The 9,479-nt window shown below is 37.6% G+C and overlaps 1 protein-coding gene across 1 annotated transcript; it reads left to right on the top strand.

Annotated features, from left to right (window-relative positions):
- Nucleotides 1–7,012: 7,012 nt before the first annotated feature.
- LOC103564454 (olfactory receptor 5V1-like) lies at nucleotides 7,013–7,972 on the top strand. The gene has a single exon (XM_008540214.2). The coding sequence runs from the start codon at nucleotides 7,013–7,015 to the stop codon at nucleotides 7,970–7,972; it is 960 nt and encodes a 319-aa protein (XP_008538436.2).
- The last annotated feature ends 1,507 nt before the right edge of the window (nucleotides 7,973–9,479 follow it).

Genomic DNA, 9,479 nt, shown 5'->3' with positions numbered 1-9,479 from the left:
TTTATCTACACTTAAAATTTTTTGATTAGTCGTGTTTTCATTGTCATTACATTCAAAATATTTTTTATTTTCCTTATGACTTCTTTAACCCATAAGTTTTTCTAAAATGTGTGCTCAATTTCAAAATATTTGGGGATTTGTCACGTTTTGTTATTAATTTCTAATTCAATTTCATCGTTACCAGAAAATATACTCCATATCATTTCAATCCTTTTAAATTTATTGAAACTTGCTTGGTAGCCCAGCATCTACTTTGGTGAATATTCCATATGTATTCAACAAGTATGTTTATTCTGAAATTATTGGATATAATGTTCTGTAAGTGGTAATTATGTCAAGGTGATTAATTGTGTTGTTTAAGTATTCTATATCTTTACTGAATTTTTGTCTACTTATTTTATAATTTTCTATGAGAGAGAAGTGTTAAAGTCTCCAATGATGACTATGAGTTTGTCTACCTTTTCTTTTGTCAATATCTACTTTAGGTATTTTGAAGTTATCTTAATAGATGCTTTTACACATTTATGATTATTATGTCTTCTTGATGAACTGATCCTTTTATAGTTATAAAATATCTCTCTTTACTTTTTGCAATCTCTCCATCTTAAAGTCTACACATCAATTTTTTTTTTAAAGATTGGCACCTCAGCTAACAACTATTGCCAATCTTTTTTTTCTTCTTCTTCTCCCCAAAGCCCCCCAGTACATAGTTGTATATTCTAGTTGTGAGTCTCTGGTTGTGGCATGTGGGATGCTGCCTCAGCATGGCCTGATGAGTGGTGCCATACCCACACCCAGGATCCAAACCAGCAAAACCCAAGACCACTGAAGCAGAACACATGAATTTAACCACTCAGCCATGGGGCCAGCCCCCACATCAACTTTTTGGATGTTTGGTTTTACAGGTATACTTGTTCCCATTCTTTTACTTTGAATGTTATACAAGATTTTATCTGTAAAATAGGTTTTTTGAAAAGGAGATATAGTTGGTTCATTTTAAAATCCAATCTAACAATCTCTGTCTTTTTATTGGAGTGTTTAGTCCATTTACATTTTCTGGTATTACTGACATGATTAAGTTAAGTCTAGTTATTTCACTATTTGTTTTCTACTTGTCCCATCTGATCCTTTGTGCCTTCTTTTGGATTGAGTTTTTATTTTTATTTTCCTTATTATTCCATTTCATCTCCTTTATTGGTTTTTTGATATGCTTTGTATTATTTTTTTGGCATTTACTCTATGTATTGTATTATACATTGTTTACTTAATACAATCTATCTTGAATTAATATTTTATTTAATGTACAATGTAAGAACATTACAAAATATTTTTCCATTTTTTCACCCTCCCACTCTCTATGTTGCCATTGTTATATATTTCATTTCTATCTACATCACAAGCTCTCTGATGCATGTTATTATTTTTTCATTGAACAGAGTCTTTTAAAATTCTTTGAAAAGTATATTATTTTATATTTGCCTACTTGTTCTCCTCTTGGATTGAGTAAATTTTTTATTGTTCCATTTCAGATATGGGCTCTTACATTTCTGTCCTAATTTTAGACATGGAAATATTACGCAAAGAGAGATTAAGTAAATTACCCAAGGTCTCATAACTAAAGGATTACAGAGATGAGTTTTGGTCCCAAAAACCCTAACTGCAGAGGCCACAAGTTAACCAATGTAGCATATTGGCTTATATACCATGAAGAATCTGAAAGTTAAGCTTCAGGGTCCTAGTTTGCAAAGGCTTTTTCTAAAGCCTTGACTGCTGCCCTAAAAATCTGTTCGCATAATCATGTTGCTAGAAAATTTACTAAAGTAAGATATTTTCACATTTTTTGTAAAAGAAAGCCCCCAAAATGATGTGTTTCAGGACTTCCCAAACCTAGATCTTCCTCCTGAAGCCATGTGAAATAATGGAACTTCATTTGATAGAGAATGGAGGCCACTGGAGGATTTTAAGATAGGGAGGGGTTAGATACATTTTAGGGTTTAGAGAGAGCACTGCTTTCAGTGGGAGAGCATCCTAGCATATGAGTTCCAGTTTAATGTTGGTTGGACAGAGCTTATGGAGGCTGCCCTTTGGGGTGCAGAGTGAAGTCGCTGATTAAATAATTCAACAAATTCTTCTGTTCCTTCAGTAGTTTGGAGACAGAAAATTGGGGGCACATTTAAAAGCCAATCAAGTAATATATACTTGTTGGGGATCTAACAGGACATTTTTGGCTATAATTGATAACTTAGAGAAATAAAAAAAAGCTAAGTTTTATCTTTATTTTGTTATCAATGAGAATTATTTACTATAAAAAAGCTGGTATAGAGTAAGATGTTAACATTTCCAATGTGTAAAGTTTTCTACTCTAAAGATTAAAATGGGCTGAGGGCCATGATGAGCTGATAGGCACAGGTCAGGAGAGACATACAAAGAATAATAATTCAGCATAATTAGGTAAAATGGAAAAGAATTAGGCTAGATTTTTCTCACAGGAAATATAATGAATTCCAGAATCATCTCAAAAATATAAACTCATTCAGTCACTCAACAAATATCTACCGGGACATACTGCCTGCCAGGAACTGTCTTAGATATTAGAGACAGAGAGTGAGCAAAATGAGCCCCTGGCCTCAGAGAGCTTATACTGCAAACAGAACCAAATAGGTCAATAATTTCATGCCATGGATAGCATAAATGCTACAAAAAGAAGGAGAGCAGTGTAAGGGGATGAAAAGTGATAAGGCTGCTATTTTAGATAGAATTGTCAGAGAAAGCATCCCTGAGGAGGTAACAGTTCAGAAAAAAACTTCAATGAAAGTAGGAAATGGACCATGCAAATATCTGGGAGAAAGTGTTTCTGGCAGAGGGAATAGCAAGTACAAGCCCTTAAGACCGGCGTGTGCTTCATGTAGTTAAAAACAGAAAGCAGCCCTGTGAGCTCAAGCGGAGTGAGCAAAGCAGAAGAACAAGGGGAAGTAGCATCAGAGAGGCAGTCGGAGGTCGGATCCCACAGGCTTTGTAGCCAAGGTGAGATCTTTAGATTTTATCTGAAGTGAGATGGGAAACCATTGGAGGGTTTTGAGTTTAGGAACTGGCTGCTGCCGTGTGGAGACAGACTAAATGGGAACACGGGGTAGAAAGGAAGTAAGAATCTGTTGCAAGAGTCTAGGCAAGAGAAAATGGTGGATTGGACTAGGGTATCAGCAGTGGCGGTAGTGAGAAGTGATAATATTTGTACAATTTGGAAGACAGAGTAAAAAAGTATATTTTATCTTGCAATGTTTTTGTATAGATTAAAAATAATAGGGGCCAGCCTGGTGGTGCAGCGGTTTAGTTGATACGTTCTGCTTTGGTGGCCCGGGGTTTACTGGTTCAGATCCCGGATGTGGACTTATGCACCGCTTGTCAAGCTGTGCTGTGGTGGGCGTCCCACATATAAAGTGGAGGAAGATGGGCACAGATGTTAGCTCAGGGCCAGTCTTCCTCAGCAAAAAGAGGAGGATTGGTGGCAGATGTTAGCTCAGGGCTAATCTTCCTCAAAAAAAAAGAAAAAAAATAGCAGCGTAGCTACAGTTGAAGGAACACCTATTTATACCAGGCACCTTACTTATATTGTCTCATGTTACTTTCAATGACTCTGATATAGGCACTGTTAATATCAGAATACAGGAGCAAACTGAGGAACAGAGGAGTCAGCTGATTTAGCCACCAGCTACATCTAGTAAGTGGCAGAAGTAGGATACAAAGCCACATCTATCTGGCTCAAGAGCCCACTCTTTCCACTATATCATCTCATATCCAAGATTGAACAAGGTGCAAAAACCAAAGTTCACAACAATGATTGTGAACCCATCAGAATGGATAACAGAAAGCTAATAATTGTATCAACTATTTTTTCAGGAAACATGCAATGTTTGACTAAGGATAAATCTTGGTTTACTAAAGTTTACTTTAATAAAATAATATACCTAAGTATATATGATTACTGAAAGTTTTTCACTTCTTTTAAACCCCGAAAAGATAAATGATCCAATTGATAAAAATAAAATCAGTATATAAAAACACAGAGACAAAAATTTATTCTAAAGAGGTAATCAGAGATGTTCACATATATTTATTTATGAAATGTTCATTCCAGTATTTATAATAGTGAAAGAAATGAAAGCATCTGAAAGCTTAATCAAAGAAGAGATATTGAATTTATTGTGTATGATGGAATACAATACGTCCCTGGGAAATTGGGTCCTAATTTTTTTCGTTATTTTTAAATTCTGTTAAAATATACGTAATATTTATCATTTTAACCATTTGTAAATGTACAGTTCAGTGACATTAAATATATTCTCAACATATATAACCATCACCCATATCTATACCCAAAACTTTTTTGTCATCTTTAACATAAATTCTGTACCCATTAAACAATAACTCTTCTATTCTGCTCTCTGTCTCTATGAATTTGCCTGTTCTAGACATGTGATAAAAGTGGAATCATACAATATTTGTTCTTCTGTGCCTGGCTTATTTCACTTAGCATAAAGTTTTCAGGGTCCGTTTATGTTTACTATATATTAAAATTTCATTCTTTTTTTTTTTAAGGAAGATTAGCCCTGAGCTAACATCTGCCACCAATCTTCCTCTTTTATTTTGCTAAGGAAGACAGGCCCTGAGCTAACATCCATGCCCGTCTTCCTCCAGTTTATATGTGGGATGCCTGCCACAGCATGGCTTGACAAGCGCTGCATAGGTCCACACCCGGGATCCAAACCAGCAAACCGTGGGCCACTGAAGCGCAATGTGAGAACTTGACCACTGCGCCACCAGGCCCGCCCGCTCATTCCTTCGTATGACTGAATAATAGTCCATTGTATGTATATACCACAGTTGGTTTATCCTTTCATTGGTTGATGGACACTTGGGTTGTTTGGACTATTGTGAATAATGATGCTATGAACATTTGTGTACAAATATCTGTTTGAGTCCCTACTTTCAATTCTTTTGCATATATACCCAGGAGTAGAGTTGTTGGGTCATACGGTAGTTTTCCGTTTAACTTTTTGAGGAACAAGCACACTGTTTCTGACAGTAACTGCACCATTCTACATTCCCACCAGCAATGCATGAGGGTTCCAACTTCTACACATCCTCACTAACATGTTATTTTCCATTTTCTTTTTTATAGCTATCCTGATGAGTGAAAAGTGGTACCTCATTGTGCTTTTGTTTTGCATTTCCCTAAGACTAATAATCTTGAGCATCTTTTCATGTCCTCATTAACCATTTGTATGTCTTCTTTGGAGCAAAGTCTATTCAAGTCCTTTGCCATTTTTAAATTAGGTTGTTTTGGGGATGGTGGTTCTTGTTGTTGTTAAGTTGTAGTTCTTTATATATTTTGGATATTAATTCTCTATGATATATATGATTTTCAAATATTTTCTTCTATTCTATAGGTTGTCTTTTTGCTTTCTTGATAGTGTCCTTTGATGACACCTTCTTAATGTTGACAAAGTACAATTTATTTTTTCTTTTATTGCCTGTACTTTTGGTGTCATATTATGAAATACTTGCCAAATCCAATGACATGAACAATTTTTTTGACATTTTCTTCTAAGAGTTTTATAGTTTTACCTCTTAAGTTTAGGTCTTTGATACATTTTGAGTTAATTTTGTGCATAATATAAGGTAGGGACCACTTCATTCTTTTTCATGTAGATATACAATTTTCCCAAAACTATTTGTTGAAAACATTGTCCTTTCCCCCACTGAATGGGCTTGGCACCTTTGTTGAAAATCAATTAATCATATATGTGAAAATTTATTTCCGAGGTCTCTATTCTATTTCATTGGTTTACATGTCTGTCCTTATGCCAGTACCATACTTTTTTAATTACTGTAGCTTTGTAGTAAGTTTCAAAGTCAGGAAGTATGAATCCTCTAAATTTATTTTTTTTCCAGATTGTTTTGGCTATTCAGGGCTCCTTGTAATTCCATATGAATTTGAGGAGTGGCTTTTCGGTTTCTGTGGGAAAAGGATACTGGAATATTAATAGGGATTGTGTGGAATCTGTAGATCACTTTGGCTATATTGACATCTTAACAAGGTTAAGTCTTTTTATCCATGAATGTAGGATGTCTTTCCCTTTAGTTATAACTTCTTTAATGTCTTTCAGCAATATTTTGTACTTTTCAGTATACAAGTCTTTCACCTCCTTAGTAAGATTTATTCTAAGTACTTGATCCTTTTAGATGTTACTGTAAATGGAATTGATTTCTTAACTTCCTTTTTGGGTTGTTCATTGCTAGTGTGTAGAAACACAACTGACTTTTGCACATATAACTTTGCTGAATTTGTTTATGAGCTCTAGTAATATTCCTGTGGATTTGGTATCTACTATACGTAGGATTTATGTATATGTAGGATCATATCATCTATGAATAGAGACAGTTTTACCTCTTCCTTTCCAATGTGAGAAACTGTGCTCCTAGTATTTTAAAACTATAAATAGAGATCAAGATTTACACAACTGGAAAAAAAAAAGCTGCAATGGAGAACACTGAAAGGTAGCGCTGATTCTGATTCTGCAGGTGATTGAATTCTTCTTTACATCTTTCTACATTTTCTTAATTTTTTGCAATGAAATTTTATTTCTTAGAAAAAAATAAGATGCTTACCAAACCCGGCAATGATAGGAGATAGATATTACCAAGACGGTGAAAAATGTGCTCAGATGAATGTAGGGAATAGTGGCTTATTGTTAGTTTTAACCAAGTCTACATTTATTTTCACCCACCAGCAGCCATGCAAATTTGTGTGAGGTCCCCAGGCCTGAATTGGCTAGATTTGTTGAGTGAGAAGTTGTAGTTTCTCTGAAGACACTCCTGAACACCCCTCTCCACAGTCCAGGCTGTTCTATATCCAACATTATCTGACATGGCCCAGAAAGTATACAAAGCCATTCGGGGTGCTCTCTATACATTCTCACTATGGCTTATTTTTTCTCATTGTTTTGTAGCTATGACACTATTTGAAATGAACAATCAAACAGAGGTCACTGAATTCATCTTCTTGGGATTTTCCAACCACCCCAAACTACAGGGCTTGCTCTTCCTGATCTTCCTGGTCATTTACCCGACAACTCTCCTGGGGAACACTCTTATTATAATGGCCACCAGGATCGGTCCTGCTCTCCACACTCCAATGTATTATTTCCTCAGCAACCTGAGTTTCTTGGATGTCTGCTACACATCCACCACCATTCCAGTCTTGCTGATGAACTTCTTCCTGGAGAAGAAAACCATCTCATATGAGGGCTGCCTCTCCCAGATTTTCTTCCTTGTGACATGTGCTGGCACTGAGGGTGTCTTATTGGCTGCTATGGCTTATGACCGCTATTTAGCCATTTGCCACCCTCGTCAATATTCAGTCCTCATGAGTGTGAAGGTCTGTGCTTTTTTGGTGACTGGGTCTTGGCTATGTGGCCTGGTGAATTCTGTGACACACACAGTACTGGCAGCCACACTCACTCTGTGTGGGCCCAACCAGATCAGCCACTTTCTCTGTGACATCCCACTGCTCCTGAAGCTCTCCTGCTCAGACACCTCTCTCAATGAGTCTGTGCTCCATGTGGCCAGTGCCACCATTGGCCTGAGCCCCTGTCTGTTTACTGCAGTGTCCTACATACTCATCATCTCTACCATCCTTAGGATTCCCTCTGCTCAGGGCAGGAGCAAGGCCTTCTCTACCTGTGCATCCCACCTCACCGTGGTGGTGGTCTTTTATGGAATGGCCAACTTCAACTATGACAGACCCAGAGAAGGCTACAACCTGGATGTGGACATCCTGGTCTCTGTGCTGTTCTGTTTTATGACCCCCATGTTAAACCCCATCATCTATAGCCTGAGAAACAAAGAGGTCAAGGGTGCTCTGAGGAAGCTGAGTGGAAGGTGGGTGTTCCCTGCCAATATTTGTGTCTAGATCAATGGTCTTAAAACTGTGGTGGGTGGGCCGGCCGAGTGGCATAGCGGTTAAGTGCGTGCATTCCACTTCTCGGTGGCCCAGGGTTCACCAGTCTGGATCCCGGGTGCCAACATGGCACCGTTTGGCAAAAAGCCATGCTGTGGTAGGCGTCCCATGCATAAAATAGAGGCAGATGGGCATGGATGTTAGCTCAGGGCCCGTCTTCCTCAGCAAAAACAGGAAGATTGGCAGTAGTTAGCTCAGGGCTAATCTTCCTCAAAAAAACCCCCAAAAAACAAACAAAAAAAAAACTGTGGTAGGCAATCACTGAAAAAACTTCCAAGGTATTTGTAACATACACTGTTTTAGAAAGAATATTCAGATCCTCAATTCCTACGTATCAGTTCCTAAAATTGATCTTCCCAGGAACTTCGTTTCTCTCCTCCCTTTCCACAAGTACTCTCTTCCCACTTTGCAAAGTCAAGATGTGTCAGATATTTTGTGTTGGTTCTCAGCACCATCTCAATCCTTCTAAGTTCTCCCCACATTACAGGGACTGAAAGCCTGGAAACCTCATTTCCCAGGCTCACTTGCCAGCATTGTTCTATTTCAGATTCTGCCAATGTAAGAGTCATACATGAGAGATTAGAAGAAAAAGAAATAAAGAAGAAATTGTCTTCTTTTGGATCTGGTAGCAGTGGCAGAAACAGACTCCTGTGGTGGCGTTAGCTGATGTTTACAGTCTCCCTTAACAGCAGTTCTTGAAATATAAGGTCACGCAAGTATGGAATGCGTGTCTCTCTATAAGGAGGGTAGAGGCTTCCACGAAGAGGGTAATATTACCTGCCTTCCCCCTTTCTTTTTTGCTCTTCCAACAATTTTATCACTTATTTTCTGTGTTAAATTCCTCTAGGTTGAAATATCTAAAGTAGTTTTTATTTCCTCTGTAAGCACTAACTGCTGCGGCATTTTATATCAGGAGTGGCTCTAGGAAACAGACGCACAGAGGTGGAAGTCTGGGATTGGATATCTGATGTGTGCAGTTTGAATGTATTGATGATAGCATAGTCAATGGAAAATGGGGAATCTGACCATCCATGGTGTGCAGTAACAAAACAGATGCTTAAAATTATCAACAGTCATTATCTGAAATAAAATGTCTTGAAAACTAGGCTCTGGAATGCCAAAATACTGCTGCAACTGACCTTTATGGTGGGAATGAAGACGACAAGATGGTTTACTAAGTGCTATTACTGATTGCAGTGGGAAGCTTATAGGAAGAAAATGACAGACTTAGGCATTAAATTCCCCTCTCAAGCCAAGGTCAAACAAGCAGAAAATATTTTGTTTCTCAAAACTGATGGAGCTTAATATCAGAACGAAAGTCTGATTTTGTGGGCTGCATAAGCACAAAGTAAACTGTAATTCCACAATTTCTCCAGGTCTCTTATGTACCACTTAGGGCCTTGACTTGGGAATGAGTGGGACTCTGATACTTAAAATGGGAAAATACAGTGGATTTGGA

The sequence above is a fragment of the Equus przewalskii genome, unplaced genomic scaffold (assembly GCF_037783145.1).
Source record: "Equus przewalskii isolate Varuska unplaced genomic scaffold, EquPr2 ChrUn-12, whole genome shotgun sequence".
In the NCBI taxonomy this organism is placed as follows: domain Eukaryota; kingdom Metazoa; phylum Chordata; class Mammalia; order Perissodactyla; family Equidae; genus Equus; species Equus przewalskii.
Note: the sequence above shows the minus strand (reverse complement) of the source record. Positions and strands in the feature narration are given on the sequence as shown.